Source organism: Euleptes europaea, chromosome 16 (assembly GCF_029931775.1).
Source record: "Euleptes europaea isolate rEulEur1 chromosome 16, rEulEur1.hap1, whole genome shotgun sequence".
Taxonomy (NCBI): domain Eukaryota; kingdom Metazoa; phylum Chordata; class Lepidosauria; order Squamata; family Sphaerodactylidae; genus Euleptes; species Euleptes europaea.
Window position 1 is genome coordinate 35,501,196 of NC_079327.1, and position 26,859 is coordinate 35,528,054.

The window sequence follows — 26,859 nt, forward strand, 5'->3', positions numbered from 1 at the left end:
AGGCAGTTTATAACCCGCTAAAGTCCCTTCCCTCCACAAACTCTACACTCCACATGCTCCACCCACAAATTTACAGACATCTTTCAACCCAGAGTTTGCAGCCCAGGTGGACAGGTTCCGCTCAACATGGAGAGGTCAAGGTGGGGGGCAGGAGATGTGATCCCATTCCCTCTCCCTTGTATTCACAAACATTTTTTTTTCATCTAAACAAGGTTTTGAAAGCATTGCAAGTAGGTATATTTGTTATTTATAGACCTATTTTTCACATTTTCAGTGTAATATCTGAAACTAGACAAGATGTTGGATATACTGTTTATAGAGCTCCTAATTTGTTTTTCTTTTAAACAGTCAGTGACTTAGGGCTCCCAGCTCCGGGTTTGAAAATACCTGGACATTTGGGGGGTGAATCCTGAGGAGGGTGGGGTTTGGGGAGGGGAGGTACTTCAGAGGAGGTTTCATGCCATAGAGTCCAAAGCTGCCATTTTCTCCAGATGAACTAATCTGTCACCTGGAGATCAATTGTAATAGCGGGAGATCTCCAGCCACCACTAGAGGCTGGCAACCCAACTTGGATCCCTGGTTCAGATTGGTACCATTGTGCAGGGGACGGGTGTCAAGCCTCCCTACCCACACCATTTTCCTGACCTGAAACAATCCTGCAGGGATGTAATTTGCCCCACTAGGATAAATAGTCCTTTATCTAGACCTGTAGTTTTTTCCATTGAGGAAAATTTAAGCCCAGTAGGGTAATTTTAGATCAGGAAAATAGTGTGGGCTTTCCTTCTGTGCCACATTCCTAAAATGGATTGGGGCCCAGCACTGGCTATTTAACAGAGAGGGGGGGACAGTGGAAGGTCCATACATGGAACTGCCAGCATTCTCTCTGGTTTGGTCTTGAAGGAGATATTATCCATCATACTTTCACAAGGTATGTGACCTGTCCCCACACTGAGATCTAAAAAGCTGAGATCTGCAAGTACCTTCTTTAGAGTTTACACAAGAAATGAAAAACATAGAAGCTCAAATGAAAGTGAATAATTTGCTTTTTCCAGTTTAAAGGTAAAGGTCCCCTGTGCAAGCACCAGGTCATTCCTGACCCATGGGGTGATGTCACATCCTGACGTTTCCTAGGCAGACTTTGTTTACGGGGTGGTTTGTCAGTGCCTTCCCCAGTCATCTTCCTTTTACCCCCAGCAAGCTGGGTACTCATTTTACCGACCTTGGAACGATGGAAGGCTGAGTCAACCTTGAGCCGGCTACCTGAAACCAACGTTCGTTGGGATCGAACTCAGTCCGTGAGCAGAGCTTGGACTGCAGTACTGCAGCTTACCACTCTGCGCCACGGGGCTCCTTTTCCTTCTCCAGTTTAGCAGCGGTTAATTTCCTTGCCAGTGGAAAAGCTCCTTTCCCAAAAATATTTAAGGCAATTCTGGATCTCACAACGTGGGTGATAAACACTCTAAATCCATATTCTGATAGTCCATAAATTACAGAAATGAAGACAGGGAATCCCCAGTTTGACAGTTGCTAGTTCACCTCACATAGCTTCAGTCTGTGTCTGGATAGCTATAGCAACCAAAATTCTATGCTACCAGAACTACTTCTTTAAATGAAATACTTCCTGTTTGGGTAGGGTTGCCAACCTCCAGGTGTTGCCAACCTCCAACAGAGATCAGTTCCCCTGGAGAAAATGGATGCTTTGGAAGGTAGACTGTATGGCATTGAAGTCCCTCCCCTCTGCAAACCCTGCCTCAGGCTCCACCCCCCAAAATATCCAGGTATTTCCCAGTGTGGACCTGGCAACCCTATGTTTGGGGTTTGTTTTCAATCATAGGACTGAAATCTGGAAGTGACTTTAGAAGTCCAATATCTAATCTATGGGGGGGGGGGAACCTACAGACACTAATCACAAGCATTCTTTATCAAGAGAATAAACTGTTACATAATAAGCTGTCATGTGTATCCAACATCAAAATTGCTTTGACGGTACAGATTGAGTGCAATTTAAAAACACCTCTAGCAGTTTATCAACTTGGATTTTACATTAGATTTGCCATACCAGGGAAACACATATATTAAAAGTCTTCAGTGTATTACTGTAATATTCCTCTAGATACTAGATATAAAAAGCTGTCTGGTACAGAAAACTGAATTGGATGTTACCACAACTGGCTTGTCACATAACTGTGAAAATTGCTGTTAATGTGAATGGGGTTAAAAAAAACACAGATCATGGAGCCTTTCTTCCTCCATGATGTGATGTTTTTGTTTCTAATCACTGCATAATATTCCATGTGAAGGCAATTGTAAGCTGCTTTGAGACTTCTTACGGTAGAGAAAAACTGAGTATAAAAAACAACTCTTCTAAGTTAGATCTAATGACTTCTTGCTGCCAAATGGAATTCAATAACTTCCTTCCACTAAAGCCCTATTCACACATTACAGTGAACATGAATACATCCTGTATGTCTATGTGTACATTTGTTGGTAAGAAAGAGTGGATGTGTGCACATTTTAGAATAAAATAGGAGACCAGTACTTGGATAAATGTGAGGTCTAAATCACACATTCAGCTGTACATAGGTTGAATGTAACATAAGAATTAGTGCAACACACATACAAAAAGAAATCAAGTATACATTGTACACTGATTGTAGACGTGTTCACTGGAACATGAGAACATGGCTTAAGTCTTGTTCCATCAGAAGAAGCCAGAAGCCCTTTTCAGACATTACAGTGGTGCTCCATTTCACCAGTAGAATCTCAAAAGTCATATGTATCAGGAGCACGAGTCCTCATGATGCACCCAATACAAGAGATTTCATAACATGAATTGGGAAATGCATGGATTTTTTCATGCATGTGCAGCTTGTATTCACACAAACCAGAACTCCAGAAAGTCAGAGGTCTGGTTCACATGAATGGAAGATGCACCCGCAAGGAAATCCACGTTGCCCTTTTCATGCCATATAGCAATGGCATATATCGTGCTTCCCAAATGCATGACTAATGGACTCCTAATTCACATGGATGGAATGGAACATCACCATAAAGTCTGCTTACCTCTGCTATGGACACTTGCTGAGTGACCTCAGTCTACCTTACCTCAGAGTTGATTCAGATTCAGATTGTTTATTTACAGCCCTTTGCCAGATAAAACCAGAAACATGGACTACCTCAGAGTTGTTTTGAGGAAAAAATGGAGGAGAAGAAATGGATGTAAACAGTTTTGGGTCCCTTTTGGGAAGAACGGCAGGGCATAAAAGAAGTAAGTAAACAAAAAAAATTAATTTAGAAGGGAGTCATTGGATCCAATCTAGTGGAAGTGAAATCATCAGATCCAAACCATTGTTGTATTGTTTAACAAGAAGTACCCACATTCACTGTCTTCTGTCACTAAATGATAATCTATACAATTTTAAAATAAAGAAGAGTCTAGGGTCACTTTAAAGATGAAAAAGATTTTATTCTAGCGTAAGCTTTCATGGACTGGAGCATCTGAAAAAGTGTGCTCTGGTTCATGAAAAGTGATACTAGAATAGAATCTCAATAAAGATGTTCCTGTTGATTTTTGCCCCAATAAACAGACTTGGTCAGACTTCTGGAATTACACACACTTTAAAACATCAGTAATGAAGTATGCAATAAGTATTCCGTTTCTAGCTTATTTACTGGGAAACTCTCCTTATAATACTAAAGGAATTTATTTAAATGGTAATGACAATGTAGGAGAGGATCTCTCCTATTTATGTAAACCTGATAGTAAGATCCCCGTGGTGCAGAGTGGTAAGCTGCAGTACTACAGTCCAAGCTCTGCTCACGACCTGAGTTCGATCCCAACAGAAGTTGGTTTCAGGTAGCGGGCTCAAGGTTGACTCAGCCTTCCAGCCTTCCGAGGTCAGTAAATTAAGTACCCAGCTTGCTGGGGGTAAAGGGAAGATGACTGGGGAAGGCACTGGCAAACCACCCTGTACACAAAGTCTGCCTAGAAAACGTCAGGATGTGATGTCACCCCATGGGTCAGGAATGACCCGGTGCTTGCACAGGGGACCTTTACCCTTACACCTGATAGTAGATAACTCCTGCTCTTGCAGAAAAATAGCAGTGGTCAGAATGATCCATGTCTCTTCCCAAACCCACAAAATTGGTTTTAACATTCTGTTGCCCTTGTTCTGCCAGGAAATATTCCTGGTACAAGACAGCACATGTTCTAGCCTTCAGTCAGCTTGGTCTGGGAGAAGGATTCCCTCCCTTACCCAATTCACTCCCTTTCCTGGTAAATTTTTACAGGTCTCCTGGGCAATTATTTTTACACATGATAAAATTAGGATGACATTTAAAAGATCCTGAAAGTTTTTCTGTTGTCCTTTTGCAAAAGGCATGTAGTTATTTTTCAAAAGATGACTTTGTATTCCCTGGTGGAATTTGAAAACATCACAAGGAAAAATGTACAAAAGAGACCTAAACATTATGCATTCACTAAGGCAGCTGAAGTAGATAGGAAGTTGAAAGACACTGATTTTCTAGGAAAGCACCAGCTCCCCAGATTTCTAGACAATTACAAGGCTATCACTTCCAGTTCAGCAAAGAAAAATATTCAAGTTAGGAAATCAGAACATTTTTTGAAGCTCATTAATTTTAATAGAGCTGTCACATCCGTGGGTGTGAGAGAGAGACAGAGACAGAGAGAGCCAGCACCATGATTTAGAGGTTAGGATTGTTTGTTGTTTAGGATCCAGGAGTCCCAGGTTTAAATCCCAACTTTAGCAATGAAAACTCACTGGGTAGTCAAGACTCTCTCTCCCCCTAGACAGCACTGCAAGATGAGGGGGAAGAGACCCTGAAGCAGCAGAAACTGTTAGAGCCTAGTGAGCTTGGCATAAACTGATCAGGCTATCAACAAGGAATGTCTGGTACCGAGCAAGAACTGAGCACAGCTGCACTTGGAGGCTGATAGGGTTGCCAACCTCCAGGTAGTGGCTGGAGATCTCCTGGGAGTACAGTTTATCTCCAGGTGACAGAGATCAGTTCACCTGGAGAAAATAGCTGCTTTTGAAGGTGGGCTGTATGGCATTATATCACACTGAAGTACCTCCCCTGGCCTGTTCCACCCCTAAAATCCCCGAATATTTCCCAGCTTGGAGCTGACAACTCTAAGGTTGAAGGAGAAGGGCAGAAAGAGGTAAAGAAAGAAGAAGAGAAGGGCCAACCATACCATCATTTTGTACAAAGGAAGGAGTGAAGACGGGCAAAGGCAGGGTTCTACTTTCTATTGTCAAAGGAGCTCTCTCCCCCTTGAGCAGCCCGGATGCACAACTAGGTCTGGCCAATCTTAGGTGATTGTGGAGAGAAAAAGATACCAGCATAGGATGCGTCAGTGATTTTAGTAAAGTTTTATTTTTGTTTAAAGTTTCCTCGCCTTGGACTCTGTGTGTTCACTGCTGGGTACAAGGCCCACAAGCCCAGACCCCTGCTCTAGAGTTTGATCAGCCCTGGGTAGAAGGTAAAAAGGCCACAGGTCCATTTTGCACAAGACCTTAACTTACTTCACAGGAGTTGTGTGAGGATAAAATGGAGGAGAGAAAAACAATGTTATCAGCTGCTTGGGGCCCCATCTGATTTTTGAAGGTTTCTGTGAGAAAATAAACCAACAAAGGCCTTTTATGCAGGTTTCTCCATGGTCGACCTCACTGACTGCTTCAGGGCTTCCTTTTGATAATGCATGCCTTTCCCACCCATCAGAGGTCGCCTTGCTTTCCCCGTGCATTTTGCCAGTGTTGCCCAGATTCTGGTTAAAACAACATCTGGAAGATATGGGCAAAACACCCAGGGAGAGCAAGGCGACCTCTGGCGGGCAGAAAAGGCATGCATAATCAAAAGGACTCCCCGAAGCAGTCAGTGAGGGTGACTGTGGGGAAACACCCCTGCATAAAAGGCCATAGTGTCAAGGCAGTATCCATCTTGAAAGAATCTTCCTGCCTAGTCCTGTATTTTGCCTCTCACAGATGCTCCAACTGTTCCCAGATAACAGCCATGCTCAAGGACACTTTCCCAGAGTAGCATTAATTAGATCATTATCTGCAGCTGGGAGTTTTGGCTGGAAGGGACGGTTTGCTCATCTCCCAGAATGTTCCAGTTGGGAGGGGGTCAGACCAGTTATCACCTAGAAGGTTTGGTGGAGACAGCCCTATAATTGGTTGTGGGGTCAGCAGGTTGCGGTCAACATTTTCCATAAAGAGCTGCTATGGTAGAAGTTTGGAGGATCTAGGAGGGGAGCGCAGCTATCATATACCCTTGACCGAACAACGGTACACTCCTTCTTTCTGGGATGGTCGTCCTCTTCCACCGAGAGCGCAGCTTTGGGAGGGACGCACATGGAGTGGTGAGGAAGGTAGGGGACACCCGCCTAGCCAACCAGATCAGCCAAATCAACCCTGGTGATCAATGGGGTGACAGATGTTGCAGCCAGATCGCCCTCACATCTGAAATTAATTTCTCTTACCTTGGTAGAACTTGATTTCCCTTACCTTGTTCCTTCCCCCCTCCATACTGTCAGAAAGACTTGGAAACTTTAAGCCTCCAGAACCATCTTTGCTCCACAGAACTTCAGTAAGTAGTTAGCTTTATTATTCCTATTCTGCCTGTCATCGAAAAACTGTATGCAATGTTTTAAAAGCTTTTACTTTCTACATTTTCTCTAATAAAGCTCATTTTAGCTTTTATTGGTGTGAGTTCACTGGCCAAACCCAGAAAAGCTTGGTTGTGTTACTATACGCATACATAGCAACTGTATGTATGTCTCTATACATAGCAACTGGAAAAATACAGAAGGAGGGAACATGTACAGAACCGCCATGCTCAATTAGATTCTGCAGCTAGCAGATTAACTGCTAAGAAAAGCAGGAATAAGTCATGCATACAGAAAATGTGAAATGCAATAGAATAATTTAACATGAATCCTCGATATCTAAAGACTGCTGAACCACAGACTTGAATCTAAATATGTACATGAACCTGGAATGGGTGACCAGCAACATTTTAAAAAAATGGGGGGGGGGACTACTAAAATGCATGAAAATCTGTTTCCAGCCAAGTAAAGTATTCATCTAGAAGAGCACACCGTTCCACCCACTCTTCCTTTTTCCCCTTCATCCTCTCTGCACAGATTTATGGATCATTACAATAATTAAAATTGGAACAGGATAAATGAGGATCTGTGGGAGTGCAACCTCCGCATTTGCAGAAGGGATGGTAACAACACAGTACTCTGTAACACTTCAAAAAACTTCCAATAAATTATTAAGAGAAGGCGTAGGGCCCATAGGAACATCTCTCACTGTGCACAACTCAACTGCTCTTGTGAACCTATTCTAATTTAAGCAGCTGAACAGCAATACACTCAAAAGGATGTAACGAGCAAAGAAATCATAGCAACAGAGAGCAGTAAAGTGGTGCTTTTTTATATACATTCAGTGCTTGTTTGATTGGTAATCAGAGGGTAACATGACAGCCACTGAGTTGATTAAAACAGCTGCTTCGAACAATCCACTGAAGGTTATCACAAAACCATGGCAATTAAAGATCAAAAAGACCCATTAAGACATCTTGCACACATTCTGGTTACTTCTCCAAAGCCAAATTACTCCAGCTCCCTCTAATGAAACGTTCTTTGATCGCCTCTTCTCATCCCATTTCATGGAAAATGTTAATAGAAGTAGTACTTTCGCATTTGCCTTTATTGAGCAGGTACTGATTAGCTTCATCATGATTTAGCTGCTGCTGATTGTAGAAAAAGAACATCCTTTACTAATTATGAGAACTGCTGAATCTGAAGATTGTGGAGGAAAGAGTACCACACATGGCAAGACTAATTTTAGGCCAAATATACTTGATTTTTTCAAGGACTGAAAAAGTTTGGCTAGTTAAATATAACATCTATGAATGGATGATTATGCTATTTTAAATAATAGTGCACCATACCATTTCGTATTTCAATCAAACACCTCAAGGGAGGGGGTCAGCTTTGCAGAGGAATGTGCTTATTATTATGACGACAGAGACCCTGCTGGGTACCACTAGACCCCCAGGGGTCCATGGACCCCCAGGGGTCCGCGAGAACTAAATTAAGGTCCGCAAAACAAAGTTCTAAACCCATAATAAATTAATATTTTCAATTAAAAGTTCTCTATTATAAATATATATATATTCAAATATTATTCTAAGTTTAATGTTTAACTAACAGTTATGATTAAAGCTTATTTTCAAATTCTCGGAATTTTTATTTTGAACCTTGGGGTTCCTGCACCGAACAAAAAAGTCCTAGTGGTCCCTGGTCAAAAAAAGGTTGGGAACCACTGCACTAGAGTAACCAAAAATATCTGGGTTAGGTCAGTAAACTCAAATCTTAAAGCTTAAAAAGCTTTATTGATTTTTAAAAAGTTTACAAAATATTAAAATACGAGTTACATAGTCAATAGGTAAGTGGAAATAATAAAACAATAAATCTAGCTGGCTATATAATTAGGGTTGCCAGCTCTGGGTTGGGAAATACCTGGAAATTTTGGGAGTGGAGCCTGATGGGGGCGGGGTTTGGGGAGGGGAGGGACTTCAATGACATAGAGTCCAATTACCAAAGCAGCCATTTTCTCCAGGTGAACTGATCCCTATCAGCTGGAGATCAGTTGTAACAGCAGATCTTCAACTAGTACCTGGAAGTTGGCAAACCCTATACATAATACTTACTAAGATGTTACATGATAAGTTGGATCTTAAAAGCTAAAAAGATGTTATCCCAAGCTTAAGGAAACTTAAGCTTAACCAAATTTAAGGAAAAATGGACCCAGGTCAGATGAACACTAACTCCCAATCAAGGTGGACTTTTGGGAGAAGTCTATAGATGGTTCAAACCAGTCCAAACTAGAATTTTGTTCTCAGACGAAAAGAGTGATCTCCCCCCCTCCCCTTATCTTCCCACAGATGTGCTGGTTCAACAAATTAGGATGGCATGAGCTGGTGATCTTGATAGTTCAGCCTGTTTGCATAACAAGTGAGAATAGAATGAGTTGGCCTGTGGAAAATTACTGAGTGCTGAATCTTAGATGTACAAAATGGAGAATAGTGAGGTAGCAGTTGTGGACAAGTTTACATCGGGACCACACAACGCAGCTTACAAACAAGGATAAAAGAACATGAAAGATACTGCAGACTTGGCCAACCGGAGAAATCAGCAGTGGCTGAACATGGACTGACCCAAACAGGACTCAGGGTCTTATTCCAAGACACTGAAATACTGGACAATTCTACCAACTATTTTGTCAGATTGCACAGAGAAGCCATTGAAATTCATAAACATCAGCACAACTTTAACAGAAAAGAAGAGAGTTTAAGAATGAATAAGGCTTGGCTTCCGGTCCTGAAAACCTCCAGACTAACAAAGACTACAGTCCACAATAGCCATGCAGATTAGCCTTGGATTCCACACGTTAACAGATCACTTCAGGATACAATGGTTCCACATTAACATACCACAACCTCATTAGCACATTATCTTGATACTTACAGGACAATGATTAGCACATTACCTTTAATACTTTGCAGGACATTGACTCAGCTCAAACCCAACCCCCTTCTGACTATATATTACTCTTCCTACACTCTTGACACTGAGAGACACTGTCCTTCAGTGTTACTCCTCTGAAGATGCCTGCCACAGCTGTGGGCGAAACGTAAGGAAAGAAAATACCAAGACTACGGTCACTAGAACCAACCTAGATAACCTACTAGAACCAACAAAATGGTTGTTCTGTCTTGACAATTATGGGACTGAGGCCTCAATCCCAAGTGTCTGAGAGCTGCTTCTCACAATAGTTTTGTTTCCAGATACAGCTACTAACCCACAAAACGCAGACTTGGCGCATCAGATATTAATATTGTATTTGTAGCAATCACAGTCCTTCACATTAAAATATAGATGGAACGAGCACCAATACCACATTGCTCCTGTAACACCTACCCATTCCACATAACATGCAATGAATATGTACATACAATTCCCATAGACCTTTTATAAAAGATTAGTAGGAAGAGTGGAAATCTGAGCAGATATATGTATGTACACATATGTATGTACACCTGCCACACTTTGTACCATCTTTAGGCGTGTGCAAGGACTATTTAATTCATTATTCCATTTCACTGGAGTGGGAAACTGTGTGAACTGGTCCCTAAGAGAGGTCAGTTTGTAAAGTATGCAGGATATCAAAATTATTCCCCACAGACAACAGCTGATTATTTTCTTTGCTATGAGTAGAAAGGATAGGAAAGCATTCACTGGAAGAGAAGACCACCTCAACTTGATTGTTAAAAGGATGGTAATAAGAGGGTTGAATTTGAAGATAAACTTTTGCCAATGGGTTTAAAGCACAGGAAATTAGCAGAAAATCACACACAATATTTTTAGTACCATTATCATAATCTTCTCAATGATCCCTCCAAAAATAAAGTGGCACATATTGCTGGGGGAAAATATATTTCCATAATTATTCTCAATATGAATTTGATATATTGGCATGAAGATGGACCATTTTGGTAGACACCCATGGCCTTAAAAGCTTTAGTCAGATCAGAACCACATTTGCTAGAGATGAGTTTCATCCTGTTTTGGACCAAGGTTAAGGTAAGTTGGAATCAAATAAGTTTGAAGATATGAGGAAAATGGCACATTTACAGTTCAAAGTCTAGCTCAAATCCAGGTATGAAATCTATGAGGAAGTCAGGTGGGCAGATGGTGAGTAGAGAAGCAAGAATTAGGAGAGACCTAAGGATTCAGAGGGATCTAAGAACAGGTAAAGGTCAGAAATGAAAGAGAACACAATCAAAAAATTCACTGGAAACTTGAAACATGGACAACTAGTCCTTCTGTGGTGACCATGTTTTATATTCATAACAGGAAATAGTGTTAAACTTATTAGCAGCTGTTAGAATGACATATGCAAAATATTGGATATCTTGGTACACCCAGGTGAAGGGTGATGGGTTCAGCAAAATGTGGGATGTAATAAAATGTGTAAAATTAACAGCACCACACCCTGTGCAATGTCACAAAGAATGAACAAGCCGGTTCAATGATCACTAACCTCTATGTATTTATAATTATGTAAATGTCTGACCTATTGTATTTTAATGTTTATACCCATGGCGCAGAGCGGTAAGCTGCAGTACTGCAGTCCAAGCTCTGCTCACGGCCTGAGTTTGATCCTGACGGAAGTTGGTTTCAGGTAGCCGGCTCAAGGTTGACTCAACCTTCCATCCTTCCCAGGTCAGTAAAATGAGTACCCAGCTTGCTGGGAGTAAAGGGGAGATGACTGAGGAAGGCACTGCCAAACCACCCCGTAAACAAAGTCTGCCTAGTAAACGTCAGGATGTGACGTCACCCCATGGGTCAGGAATGACCCGGTGCTTGCACAGGGGATCTTTACCTTTTACCTTATGTTGTATTGGACACATTTCTAAATAAAATAATAGAAAAAGAAATAGGAGACCGTATATGGAAGCAACTAACAAGGAATTTGTAACGTAGATAACTAGCCCTTGTGAAGAAACACGTTTATAATGAGTTGATTCCTTTTTTGCTACCTAATTCTCGCTTGATATGCTATACAGCAGCTAACAGAGAGGAATTCAGTCCTGTAAAATCAAATCTCCCAGGGTTGTCATTAACTGAGCTGAAGTAAACCATGGAACAAAACCTCAGGCCATCACTATATTGGCAGCATTCCACACAATATACCACATTCTGCCAGTAATAAATCCCCAAACTGAACAATTCAATAAGTAAAATAAAGTGTTCCAAACTAAATAAAAGAAAAAGCACAATAAAATATGATAACTGAAGGCTGAAGGTATTAAGCAATTATTCCAATCCATATCATAACAAAATCTCTTTAGTGTTCATTTTTAATGTACAAACATCAATCAGAAGATTTCATATGTAAACATACCAACAATTTCACTTGGCTCTTTGTTGTAAAGCTTTTTGTTCCAGTAGAGAAGTCGCAGGAAAGGAAAAGAGACTAGAAGCACAAGACAAATTCCTACAAACATGTGTCCTGTAAATGCTGCAAAGTCCAGTCCCTGTGAGAGAAGAAAGGGGAAACACAATGGAAGCAGAATCAGTGCCAAGCAGTGCTTCTCACCCACAAGAGCATAGCAGGTTATTTTCCATTTTGCACTTAGGTCACAGCCCTGTTAAAATTATTGCAGCGCATTCCTGACTTCTAAGAACAAAAGTCCTCAGGAGGCCAGGAAGGGGTTGCACCAGCATTGGGGGGTCCCGCGCCAACATCCAGGCTACTTATGCCACCATAATTGGCCCCAACAACAATGGGGAGGCCCGAATGTCGGTCTCCCAGAGCTGCCGCAGCAGCGCCACCCCGGGACAGCAGCTTCACCTTCTGCCGGCGTCCCACCAATGTAAAGGCCCGCGCCAGCATTCCAGGGGGTGTTCTGGCATCCCGGGGGGCATTCCCGGGGCGTGCCGTGGGGAAGAGCTGCCTGTAGGCAGCTCCCTGTCCCCTTTTGGCCCTGGACACCGGCGCTGAGAATGGCAGTGCTCGCTATTCTCTATGGGGCAAAAAGCCCCATTTTTACAAAAAAAAAAACAACCAGCAAAAGGCTTTCGGCACCCGTGAAACAGCTTTGGAGGCGCCACAGCGGTGCCTCAGTCATGCCGTCCCCGGCTGCCGAAAGGTGAGAAATGCACTGTTAGTGGTGAAGTCAAGCTCTTGCTTCACTCCTTCCCATTAAAATTAATGGCTTACAGGTGCTTAACTTGACTTGATCACGTTTTTAGCTCTTCATCCCTATGAGTAGAAGCTAACTCAACATTACTGAATTTCCATTTGTTTTTTGACAAATTTTGCAATTTTTCAGAATTATTCGGAATCTCAGCACTGCAGGGATTTTAATCCCTCTTTATTCCTTTTTTGCAAGGTTATAAATAAACTGGAATGGAAATCCCTATGGCTATGGGTTAAAAGTTTATTAGAACTAAGCATATATGTTGATTCTGTTTATCAGAATTTACAACTGATATTTTGGCAAGGAAGTTTTTTTCCTGGATAATAATAGTAATGATGATGATGATGATGATGATGATGGTGGTGGTGGTGGTGGTGGTGGTGATGATGGTGATGATAGAAATCTGACAGCACAGAAAAATGCAAGGGAGAGAAGATGCAGTTATATATTCTTCTTGTCTAGCTCTAAACCATTTGCCTCTAGACCCAGCAAGAAAGGTGGGCTATAAAGTAAATACATCTGTGCCGAAAAGGAAAATACATGAAACTCACAAATCTAAGCCTGAAACCTTATGCACACTTACTTGAGTTTAAGTCGCACTGAACTCAGTGGGACTTACTTCCAAGTAAATATGCATATGATTGAACTGTAGTTTTCTAAGAAATGCAAAATATCACAAAATCAAAATGAAAGGTTCAAGATTGACAGATTAATGGTTGAAGGAAAAGAGATACAGATAAAGATGTGCAGTTCACATCTTAGAAAGTTACTAACAGCACAGCTCCCATTGCCTAAGAAACTGCAAACGTACAAATGGCTTTGTTCAGGAGGTTATGATTCCAACTTAAGTCACTTGAGATGAGATCTCATCCATTATTCTGCATCTTACTCTTCCATTTACTTTTCATTCTTTGCACAACTGCCAAAAGATTTCTACTCTACTTACCGTGCAATCCACAAGGAGGAAACGTCACAGGAACCAACGTGACCCCTATGCTGGTATCAGTATCACTTGCGCCATGCAATCTGGCACGGAAACCAGTCCCAGAGAGTGATGCAGCAGCGTGGCACTCAGACAATGGCACAGCCTTCCCACCAGCGTTCTCCCAGCATAAGTCCCCGCGCTGGCATCCTGGGAAGCGTTCCCAGGACGTTCCTGGGGGCAGAGCTGCCTTTAGGCAGATTCCTAACAATTTCAGCTCTAAAAAGATACACCTGCTAAAATCGTGGCACAGCCCTGTGGAACCCTATGGAGAGTTACGCTGGGGTTTTTCCCCAAAAATAATTTTAAATTCTTTTTTCAGCTTGCACTGCCTCCAGCCACCGTCATACCACCATCACCCCTTAACAATGGGCTGTCCGTAAGATAATCACTTTACATTTATTTTATGTATTTTAAAACATTTATATCTTGCCTAAAGAGTTCAAAGACCTAACAAATCACAATACCCAATAAACCTAAATAGGCACAGAAAAAAAATTCTTCTCAAAAAACATCACCGACATCAGAGCAAAAGAAACCTCTAATTATCCTCAATATTACCCCTGAAAAACGGATCGCATACTGGACTTGGGAGGGGAGGTAGTGTTAGGGAGATGCAAACCTCGTCATGCTCTTTCTCTGATCCTAATAATAAAGCGATGGCATGGAATTACCGATGCCGAAATAAGCCAGAAACTATTATTTGAGACAAACCCGGAGTTTATATTGAATTGTGCTAGATTTTTAGCTATAGCCCTTAAAATTCGCAAAGATAAAGTGGTGATCTAAATGAAGGGCTACCTAGTAAAGATAACTTTATTTAGGTAATTTGTTGGGCTTTATATGTGTATTTTATATTTATAGTCAGCTTCAAATTTTATTGTGGGGTGTTGTATCCCATCCATTGCATTTGGATGGCGGGTTAAATATACCTGTGTATTAGACTTTTTGCAACTTTGCTGGTTATGTACCGAATAAAGACTTGATATATCAGTGGCTCTTAGAGAGAACTCTTTGAAATTATTACAGCTCATCTCCAGCCAATAGAGATCAGTTCACCTGGAGAAAATGGCTGCTTTGGCAATTGGACTCTATGACATTGAAGTCCCTCCCCTCCCCAAAACCCACCCTTTTCAGGCTCTGCCCCAAAAACCTCCCGCTGGTGGCAAAGAGGGACCTGGCAATCCTAGAGCCAAGGGATGTGGAATGAAAAATCTTCAATCTTTCAGAATTACACAGAACGGGAATTTTGTCAGTTGTGGCTTATAGAATTCATGTACAGATTGAATTCCTTGCTTGCAAGCATCTCATTTAAAAGGATTATGTCCCTGACATTTTAGTACAAATAAATATTTCGTGAAAAAGCAGTAGCTGGTAATTCTGCAACATGCAAGGAAATGAGTCAAATTTCTAGAAAATTAATTCTGTGCACTGTAGACATTCTTCTAATGTGTGTATAAACGAGGCCAATGCATAGAAACTGCCATTTCCACATCCACTCTATTCTGTGGGAAGCATTCCCACAGAAAAGAGCAGTTTTAGATTTTTAGTATTAAAGAAACAGTTCTTATTGTCAAGCCCATCAAAACTGGCAATGTACTAGGAAATGTTTAATTTGGAAAGTGATGCAATCATTAAAATGAATTAATAATCACTGTAGCTTCTATGAAAAATGGCAACAGACCAACAGGCCAAGAAAGTCAGACTGTTCTAGACTAGCCTATTAAAAATAAATAATGGCTCTATAGAATTGCTGAAAGCTTTATGGAGTTATTCAGGAAAAATACTCTGAAATTAGAGCTGATGATTCTGTACCGAAAAACAGCCGAATTTTCCCCAATTCGGCATTTTTTCAGATAGAATGGAACTGAATTCAAAAAAAGTGGGAAAATGACTCGCCGAATTCGGCAAGTTCGGGGCATGCCAAATAAATTCGGCAAATTTGGGGGCTCAGAATCAGCAGCATAACCGTCAGTTAATAAGCAGCATTCTCCCGCAGCCAATGGTGGCCAAGCTGGGTCTTCTCCTGGCCAATCAGAGCAGGGATTCTCACTTTTGAAATGGCCAGGAGAACAGTATAAAAACTCCCGTCCCTCCCGTCCCATCCCGACTGTATTCACTGCCTTCCAATTTGGTGGCAGTGCTGCTGAGAGATCCGATTCCTGACTGGGCCGAGCTGCTGGTGCTTACTGAAATAGGATTGGATTTACTTCTCCTCCATGCTCCTGCTGGAAGACATCCACAGAGTTTGATTTTGGGTTTTTTTCTTTATACCTTTTCTCCTGTGTGTGGGGGGGGGAGCAGAGTCTGTGTGGGGGGGGGGAGCAGTTTCTGTGGGTGGGAGGGAAGCCGAAGGGAGCTTTCACTCATTCTGCCGAGGGGGGTGTGCCCGCTCGCCTCTGCAGGAGTGTGTGTTCTGCTTTTAAAGTTTAAAGTTGTGTCTGTATGGCGGCTAGCGAGTCTCTCTCCGCTCGGCACCCGGGCCGGGCCTCCTCCTCGGTTTTTTTTCCTGTTTGGGGTTGAGCTGAGCCGTGCTGGTTTGAGGGGGGGCTTCGCCTGTTCTGCAGAGGGTGTGTGCCCACTCGCCTCTGCGGGAGTGTGTGCTGTGCTCTGCTGTTGTTTTTTGCCCCTAGCCTGGGGTTGAGTGCGACGGTGCGGCTTGCGTGAGTCTCTCCCCAGTGCCGCTCGGCTTGCGTGAGTCTCTCCCCCGCGCCGCTCGGCACCCGCGCCTCCTCCTCCTTGGTTTTGTCCCCTTTTGGGGCCAAGCCATACTGGTTTGAGAGGGGGGTTTCACCCGTTCTGCCTGGGGGGGTGCCCGCTCGCGTCTCTCTCTCCCTAGTTTGAGGGGGGGCTTCAGTTGTGTGTCCTCAGGTTTTCCTTCATTCATAAGATTGGTTAGGTCTATTTTGATGCTCGCTCAAAACTGGTTTTTGAATTGTGACTTAAACAATGCATTTGCCCGGTCCCGAGACTCCCGGCTCCCAAGTCCGATGCAAAAGAGGAAATTCCACCCCACCTGCTCCTTATGCATAGCTAGTGTGCCTCTGTCCCTTTCCATGGTTTGCAAACTCCCAAGGTCGCATCACGTGTTGCTTTGCATGGTTTTGCAAACTCCGAGTCCAAACGGTCTATTTATTTCTATTCATTCCAATGGGCGGAGGGGGGACCCCTTCTGGGCTCCATAACTAGGGCCCCCCTGCCCCAATTGTCACCAAACTTGGGGGTTCTTGCAAGAGGGGTCCCCTCAAGGTGCGCTGAAAATTTGGGGCCTCTATCTCCAAAAAGCCCCCCCCAGAGCTGCGGAAAGGCACGAATGTGTTTGTAATGGCTTTATTGCAATGGGCAGAACTCCAAACGTAGTGCCGAATTCCACGGATCCGAATTGGGGGAGTTCGGACTTCGGCATTTCTCAAATCAAAACAGGCCAAATTTTGCTGAATCTGAATTTTACCGAATTTTTTTTTCAACAGCCCTATCTGGAACTTTAGATGACACTTTTACTTTATGGTCCAATATTTTATGACCCCAAGGACTGGTAAAGCTAAGATGTGAAATAGTTACAATCACTGGAGCCTCAAAGCCACAGACATTGAAAATGTATGAGTACACAATGCTACTATGTACCACTCTGTTCCTAGCTAATCCTATATCATAAAAATAAATACATGTTTTTTTAAAAAAAATAGGGCAACTCAAGGCTTAAAATTTCTAGGAAAAAATTAAGAAGTGTTAAACAGAATGAGATTCCTACATTACAATGATAAATGCCATTTAAACTCCTAAACAGATTGCTAACGACACTAGAATGACAGTAAAACTAAACTGCGCTCAAAAATACTGAAATAAAAACACTGTTTAACACTGTTTAACTGAATAGTCTGGGTAAACCTTTAACAGCAACTCAGAATATACTTTTGTGCTTAAAGGCAGTTCTATCCAGATGCTGCATTCATCCTTGCAGGAGTTTCTTTGTGTTCCCTAACTTTCAGAGCTGGGTAGCCATGTGGGAGCAAGCTTTTTTTTAGTGATTGCCCCCTGGCTTGAGAATGCCCTCCCCCCCTTTTCCTGTGCCTTGGTTGCCTCTCCTTGATTCTTCTAATGCCAAGGTAATATTTTTGTGTGTTCCATGTAGTTCTAATTGCTCTGTTTAGTAATCTTTATCTGCTGCTTTGTGTTTTACATTTCTGCTATGGATTGTGTTGCTCTGAGTTGACTTTCACTGCTGTTTTTTTAATGGCTTGTAGCGGGTGCTGGCAGGTTTCTGTTAGAAAGTTTTTTACTGAGTGTAAATGGCCTTGGGTTTCAAATAAATAATTAAATTAAATGGGCCTTCTTTCAGCACTGAGCAGTGAAATAAAGATTTTTAGATCTAAATCTGGAAACAATAAACTTGATTTCCATTCCAGACATTTCTGCACAACTTGAGACCCACCAAACCAAACACAAATAACCAGACGTATTGTAGCCAGAGTGAATCTCAACAATTCTGTCATCTCCCCTGTCCTAAGCAAGCAGCACAAACAAGAAAAACACCCCACACTTTCAGTTGACTGTGTGGGTCACTATTCGGGCTATCCACTGTTTAAACTCATTGGGTGGGGGGACTTTGTTAAGGATGGAACTGTAAACATCAAGATCTATATTATCCAACAGGAATTTTAACTCCTACTGAAAGCAGTGATGCAAATGCGGTAGTGGGGTTGTTGTGGGGGGGCAGATGTAGACGCCACAGTGCTATTTTCAGTTTTGTATGTAAATTATGCTAGGGGAAAAAGAAGAAAAATTTCAAGGATGTCCTTGGACACCAAAGACAACATCTTCATTTACAATCACACATTGGAAGTGCTGTTGTTGGTCACACAAAGAAACTATAGCATGTGAATCATAACTTTGGGGGCACTTCTAGATACCAGTGTCCTCATCTGTACTTGGGATTGACTACTTGAAACAATCCTGTTAAAATTGAATCTTTCTAAGTACTCAGTGCTAGGAATAAACCACAGCCCATGGCCAGCTTTGTGCCCCAGTGACCTAAAAGCTTTTATAGATGTTCGGAACAGGGATGCCACAAACTACACCACTGATGGGTAGGGCTGTCGATTCGGTTCGGCCTGAACAGAAAAACAGCCGAATTTCCCCCGATACGGCATTTTTTCAGTTCGGATTGAACCGAACTAAAAAAGGGGGAAACAGGGAGCCAAATTCGGCGAGTTCAGGGTTTTCCCGAATAAATTTGGTGAATTCGGGCCCTTTAAACAGATCTGTGCCTTCCAGCTGGAAGGCGCAGATCTGTTCCCCCCGCCCCGCGAACGCCTTCAGGGAGCTTCCCTGGAGACGCGCGGGGTGCCCTTTAAATAGATCTGTGCCTCCCGGCTGGGAGGCATGTATCTGTTTTAAGACCCCCCCCCCCGCTAGCCTTCAGGGAAGCTCCCTGAAGGCGGACGGGGGGGGAGATCTGCACCTCCCAGCCGGAAGGAACACATATATTTAAAAGGCCCCCCACACGCCTTCAGGGAAGTCCCGGGAAAAGGGTCTTTAAACCCCTCTGCCCTGCCTGCGCAGACAGCGCAGAGGGGCTTGACAACCCACCGCCTCTCTTCCCGGGCGTCCCAGGAAGAGGGGCGGGGGGGTCTTTAAACCCCTCTGCCCTGCCTGTGCAGACAGCACAGAGGGGCTTGACAACCCATCCCCCCTCTTCCCAGGAGTCCCAGGAAGAGGGGTGGTGGGTCTTTAAACCCCTCTGCCCCCCGCGCCTTCACGGAGCTTCCCTGAAAGTGCGCAGGGGGGCCTTTAAACAGATCTGCGCCTTCCAGCTGGAAGGCGCAGATCTGTTTAAAGAGCCCCCTGCGTGCCTTCATGGAAGCCCCGTGAAGGCCCGCGGGGGGGCTCTTTAAAGACCCTAGACCCCTTCCCGACTCTTTGAAGTGGCGGCACCCAGTACTTCAAAGACCCGGCCGAATTTTTCCCCGAACTCCGGATCTCCCGCCGAATTTCGGGGATCCGAAGTGAGGGAGTTCGGATTTCGGCACGGCCCGAATTTAAAAGGGCCGAATTTTGCCGAAGCCGAACTTTACCGAATTGGCCTCTGAATTGTAGCAGACAGGCCATGTCATCAATCACCATCTCTCAGGCTTAGAACCCACTGTGAGCTCAGGCTCTGACATCTGCCCAATCCTATGCCCTGCAACAAGATTTCACCAAGATATTGTGTCACATCTAATGAGAGTAGCTGTTGGCCAGATAGAAATACCACCTCATTGAGGTATTCTGCCTTATAATGTTAGTACAACTATAGCATAGAAGCCCCTGGACCTGGATTTTCTGCTAGAGTTCAATAGAAGATCTGTCGCAGAGTCTTCCCTTTTTAATGCATATTCAGTCTAAGCGATAAACCAATAAAAGGGCACAAAAAAGAGATTTTTTTCTGTAATGTAAAAAGACACCTGCAATTTAAATTCTTTGTAGACTGGGGGAGAGGGGCTATTATAAATTAATCACTGTTGAAAATATTTTCCATTTTAACTCATCTGTGTATTTCTGTAAAGTACACCCTTTTCACTAATTTAATGAATAAATTGTGCTATATCCAAATTTATTCCAACAGACTTGGAGCAATATACTTTTCAACCTAGTATGAGGTAGAGCCTGTAAAACAAGTAAGAGTTCTTCCAAGCACAGTAGAAAATATGCTTTTATTATTTTGTTTTAATTTAATTTTAAGCAGTAGTGTTTCCAGACTTCAGCCTATACGAACAGAAGAAGAAGAGTTGGTTTTTATACCCTGCTTTTTCTCTTCCGTAAGGAGTCTTAAAGCGGCTTAAAATCACCTTCCCTTCCCCCTCCAGGCACCTTGTGGGGTAGGTGGGGCTTAGATAATTCTGAGAGAACTGTGACTAGCCCAAGGTCACCCAGCTGGCTTCATACGGAGTAAAGGGGAATCAAACCCGGTTCTCCAGATTAGAGTCTGCTACTCACAACCTCTATACCATGCTGGCTCTCTGTAAACAGAGTTTTTGACATGGTATTAATTTTTCTGATGAAAAACATTTTTAAAAAACAAGCAATTAGACATGATTTAAAAGATATAACTTGGGGAATTATCAGGGTGTCTTATGAGAACTATGTATGTATTCACAAAGACGCAGTCTAATATACTATAATTACAGTTGAAGAACCATTCATAACATTATTTAATGTGGCACATGCATACTTAACACTAATTATCTGACTCATTGCTCATAAAATCACATTGGTTAAAGGTCTGATCACAGATGAGAGGTGACCACTTATTTTCCCCCAAGTGATTCTTCCATGTATGGAATCACTTAGAAAAATCTCAGTGGGAGTTGAGATGAAGAGAGACGGCAGCCATCAATAATTTCCTTGTCACTTACAAAACATTTTTTGTCAAAATGTATAAGTGACATATCCGTTTAAAAGGCCAGTGTGTGTAGAAGTGGAGTATGAACAAGTGTACTGACCTCATCCCTCCTTGTGACTATGCACTCTTGCCTATGTACATTTACCACATGTGAGTACTGGTCTAATGCAGGGGTCTCAAAACTGCGGCTCCAGAGCCGCATGCGGCTCTTTGGCCCGTTGAGTGCGGCTCTCCGAACTTGGTTCGGAGCCCCTGCTCTTGCGCCCGCTCGCGCCGGCAGCCGGGCTGCGGAGCCGGCGCACCTGAGAGAGAGAGAGAGAAAGAGAGAGAGCTGTCTCTCCCCCACCCCGCCGTGGAGAATGGCCAGGACCCCTTTCCCTTGCCCTCAATGGTTGGGAGGCTAAAGCTTCCCCTCCCCTCTAGCCGCACGATTGCTGGGTGGGCGGCTCAGCGGTTCCTGGCCCGCCCTGCCCACCTATCAGCTGTTGGGCGGGGCGGGCTTCCTTTGGTAGACCTGGCCTCCGGCTGAGTCCCATTGGGAGGCCATGTCTACCCACTGGCTTTCTTGGAGGTAGACCTGGTCTCCAAGGAGGGGAAAAAGTCCCCCTTCAGAGGCCAGGTCTACCAATTGGCTTCTATGGGCCTCCGGAGGCCAGGTCTACTGCCAAGAAAGCCAATGGGTAGACCTGGCCTCCCAATGGGACTCAGCCGGAGGCCAGGTCCACCAATAGGCTTTTATGGCGGTAGACCAGGCCTCCAGACGAGGACTCCGGACGGAGAGGGGGAAATGGCAGGGACTTACAATTTAATTTTTATCAATAAATAAGATCACTATTAAGTATGATATCAAGTTTTATTCAGTGTACCTATAGTTTAATTAAGACTTAAAACTTTAGTTAAAGTTTATTAAGTTAATAAACAGTGTACCTACCTATATAGTTTAAGTTTAAGAAATTTGGCTCTCAAAAGAAATCTCAATCGTTGTACCGTTGATATTTGGCTCTTTTGACTAATGAGTTTGCCGACCCCTAGTCTAATGCAAAGCTTCTTAAGCTGTAGATAACTGAATGTGGGGGTCGTGAAAAATGTGTGTGTGTGTGTAAAGTGCCATCAAGTCGCAGCCGACTTATAGCAACCCCTTATGGGGTTTTCAAGGCAAGAGACTAATAGAGGTGGTTTGCCAGTGCCTTCCTCTGCACAGCAACCCTGGACTTCCTTGGTGGTCTCCCATCCAACTACTAACCAGGGCTGACCCTGCTTAGTTTCTGAGATCTGACGAGATCAGGCTAGCCTGGGCCATCCAGGTCAGGGTACATGAAAAACGTAGGAGCAGTAAATGGTAAAATTATATGTATAACAAAGAATTGTTTTAAAATGAATTTCTTTATGATTTATTATCAGTAAATGTTTGATTTGTATACCTATTTTATATACTTATATACCTGAAAAAAGGTAAAGGTCTCCTGTGCAAGCACTGGGTCATTCCTGACCCATGGGGTGACATCACATCCCGATGTTTACTAGGCAGACTTTGTTTACGGGGTGGTGTGCCAGTGCCTTCCCCAGTAATCTACACTTTACCCCCAGCATGCTGGGTACTCATTTTACCAACCTCGGAAGGATGGAAGGCTGAGTCAACCTTGAGCCGGCTACCTGAAACCGACTTCCGTCAGGATCGAACTCAGGTCGTGAGCAGAGCTGCAGTACTGCAGTTTACCACTCTGGGCCACGGGGCTCCGTTATATACCTGAGGTCACATAAAAATTTCTCAGGCAAAAAGGGGTCGCAAGTTGTAAAAGTTTAAGAAGCCCTGGTCTAATGCATGTGCAAATTCTACACATGAATGATTGGCAATGATCTATCATTCAATTTGGGAGTAGCAGGTCTTTGACAGTCATGTTTAAATGTTAACTGAAAGGAACGCGTACAATTGAACACAGGAAGTTGCCTTATACTGAGTAGGCCATTGGTCTGTCAAGGCCAGGATTGTCCACTCTGACTAGCAGCAGCTCTCCAGGGTCTCAGGAAGAGGTCTTTCACATCAGCTACTACCTGATCTTTTTAACAGGAGATGCCAACGATTGAGCCTGGGACCTTCTGCATGCAAATCAGATGCTCCGCCACTGAGCCATGGCACATCCATTCTCAAGCAAATGAGAAAAGAGTTAATAATCCTTCTTTGTTTGTTCTGCATATTTCTTATTCCATTCTCCCCAGTGGGGACCCAAGGCAGCTCACAAGAATAACAATACGGTTTATTAAATGAAACAAAATACAGTGTAATTAAAGAAGCAAACACCAGAAAGATATACAAAACACCCTGGCCTAGGCTGATATTTACTGGGTTTGTCCGTCAAGGCTACAAACTATAAGGCGTGAGCCCTTCAGCTCACCTCTGCCCTTGCCCAGGGATTAAGTTCCTGCAACAGGAGGGACGCATATGCATCATACAGACAGCTGGCAGATATATTTCCACAATTTCCCCACACACACTTGTAATGAAAATGTCTCAGCAGAGTTCTTGCTTTGAATGCAGGTTTAAACTCTGGCTATTTTGCTTAAAAGGATCTCAGATAATAGTTTTCAAGAAAGATGTTTTCCTGCTTGAAACTCTGGAGAGTCACAGAACATAGACATTATTGAGCTCAATAGAGCTATAAAACAGCTTCATATTTTCAGCTGAGGTAAAGACTAGGAACAATCTTCACATATGTGTGTTGTATTCAGTATAAGAAAACTGTACACTCATATTTATTCAACAAAATCAAAAAGTTATAAGAACCAGTTTGTGTTTATTTACTAAGTACAGAATGTCTGATGAAATGTTATATTGTGAATCCCAGGCCAATAGTGCATCAAGAGATGTAGGAAAAGTGAGAAGGCAGCCAAATCTTCAATAAAACTATCATTTCTCCTTAACTGGAAGCCAGAATCACATGCACTTACACAAAGAGGCAATCTCTGGGGAACAAAAACCCCATAACAACTCCCATCACTTAATTTAAAGCAGATTAATAAGCATCAAAGATGAAAGGAAAGTACGCCATACACTTGGGGGGTGTCATTTTGATTTTGTCCCTTATGGAAAGTGTCTGGAAAAAAAATAACACATGTTTCTGTGCCATCCCAACAGAAGAACACATACATTGACTTCCATCTTCAGTGCAGTAGGTAAAACAAATCAGTATTACAGAAGAACACAACATCTGCATTTCTTTAATTAACTCAATAGTCAGCAATACATACCGCCTTCCTCAACTCCTGCTTAGAAACAATAATCACATTTGGTGGATCTCCAATAGCTGTGGAAGCCCCTCCAATGTTTGTGAAGATTACCTCTGCAATCAGGACATGCCTGGGGTCAAGATTAAGCACCTCACATAACCTAAAGACAACAAAGATTGCATCTTAATTTTTTTCTCCCCAATCAACAGATTTGTTGAGATATGTTTTGAAAAGATTAAATTATAAAAGCAAAAGCAAACATATGCAATATCTACGAACAAAATTGTTGTCATTTCAATGTTATATTACCGTAACTCATTTATCATAAGGGGAGGATCCTCCGAATGGTTCCACTGACTTACGTTTCATTCATTTATTTACGTTGATATTTGTATCCTACTTTTCTCCCCAATAGGCTTACAACATCATTGTTCCCTCCTCCATTTTATCCTCACAACAACCATGTGCAGTAGGTTAGACTAAGAGAAAGTAACTGGCCCAAGGTCACCCATCAAGCAGGGTTATTGTAGGATAATAAATGTCAGCATTAAGAACACTGAAGCAGTACAGAAGGGAAAATATACTAATGTTATTCTGTGATTCTTTATTATTTAAGGAAAGGTTTGAGGTTAAGTTGAAAATGCGATATAGAACAACCTCTACAAAGAAATGGTTATATGTGTAACTTTTATTATCATTTCCTTTAAAACTCGTAGACTTTTCCTGATGGCATTTAAACAGACTTATTTTGCAAAATGATATTCCCCAGCAGTCTAAACAAAAGCAGCACTGACAAGAAGAGGAGTAAATTGAGCCTGTTAAGTGGTGTTATAGGGCTCTGTTATGGCTACACTTAGACAAGGTTTACTATTTCCCATTTGAGAAGCAATTTTTGATAACAGCGTCCCGTAAAGGTAGGTGCGAGGGGGTCCTTTTAACAATAACATTTTAAAATGCAAGCCATGGGCTAGGTTTAAAAAAAAACAAAAAAACAGGGTTCATCAGAGAATGTGACAAGAAAATAAGATCATATTTCATGCATTGCTGGTAAAAGGCTATAGCCTTATTGTCAAAGAATCAGTAGAATTGTTTACTAAGCTTTATCACCATGGTAATAGCAGCTTAGGACTGCATTTGAAAATTGGTCAGAGGAAGACGGCAGCAAGATAAATTGAATGACTCTTACCCAACTGTATGAAAGAACAGATAAAAAAATCCAGTGTGTTTGAAACCCAGAAAATAAAAATATGTCTATATAGCTAGTGAGATTCAGACAGGGAAATTATTAAAAAGAAATGTCACAGTGGCATATGCAAAGTAATAGAAAGGTATCTGTGTATTGATAACGTTACTGATTAAATAGACATAAACATTTTGTAGCATGTCTTTAAAAACTGATATTTAATTTAAACATACATAGCTCTGTGATTATGAGATGAAGGGCAGAACCTAGGAATCAAAGGGAGGGAGGGAAAATACAGTTAAAGATAACAGTGCTACCATTTATTTATTGGGGTTCTCCATACTAATCTTCCTGCCTCTTTCTTCACATGCCTCGGACATCCATTAATCCACATGCATCCAACAAGAGCCTTATTGACATTTTCAAGACCCCTTAAGCTCAGGCACCTTTTGCTCAACATAGTAAGGGCTACCCTGGCAAAGCAATGGAGTTAGACTACATTAACTTTGGATAGCCTTGCCCTCTTGGGTGTTATTTGGTAGTACTGTGATACAGACTTCCATATTTTCACACACACAGCTTTGTGCAAAGATGCCCACAGGATGTGACCTAAGGTCAGAAATCTCAGGCGGTGGCGCTGGTGGTGGTAGAAATTGCCGACAAGTTGCAATTGACTTATGGTAGGGTTGCCAGGTCTGGGTTGGGAAATTACTGGAGATTTGGGGGGTAGAACCTAGGGAGGGATGCCAGTGGCAAATAATGCCATAGAATCTACCTTTGAAAACACAATTTTTAACACTTGAGATGTAAGAAAACAGATCCAAAATGCTACTGGCGTCCACAAAGATTACCATGATTTAGAGACACTTCATCACAGCTGATTAGATTAGCTTCCCCTGGATTGTGGCTCGCCGGTCAGGTCCTTTGTCTTTCTCCCCTCCCCTGACTAAGTTTCCCACTCCCAGGCCACCAACAAGAATTGAATGTTTACTTATTTCCTTGCATCTGTGCTATGTTCTGCCTTCCAAGAAGCAAGGGCGGGTGGCTATACAGGCCGGAACTGCAGAGATATGGGGTTTGGGGTGGGTGGATAGAAATTAATCTGCTAACTCTAAAGTAAATAAATTAGAATACCCTTTGTTTGTTGTTTGCATTTTTCTGTAATTCTGTAATCCTAGTACCAGTGCACAGTTTGTTGGTGGTGAGGTTGCCTGTCTCCAGGTGGGGCCTGGTGATCTCATACAATTACAGCTGATTACAACCAATCTCCAGACGCTAGATATAAATTCC

General features: G+C 42.6%; 1 protein-coding gene across 1 annotated transcript in view; it reads right to left on the reverse strand.

Annotated features, from left to right (window-relative positions):
* Window positions 1–26,859, reverse strand: part of OCA2 (OCA2 melanosomal transmembrane protein) — a 189,131-nt gene that overhangs the window by 100,181 nt on the left and 62,091 nt on the right. The window contains exons 13-14 of the mRNA XM_056861864.1: window positions 24,408–24,546; window positions 12,000–12,132 (exon numbers count right to left, since the gene is read on the reverse strand). Coding sequence (XP_056717842.1) covers window positions 12,000–12,132; window positions 24,408–24,546 — 272 coding nt within the window. The remainder of the gene's footprint in view (window positions 1–11,999; window positions 12,133–24,407; window positions 24,547–26,859) is intronic.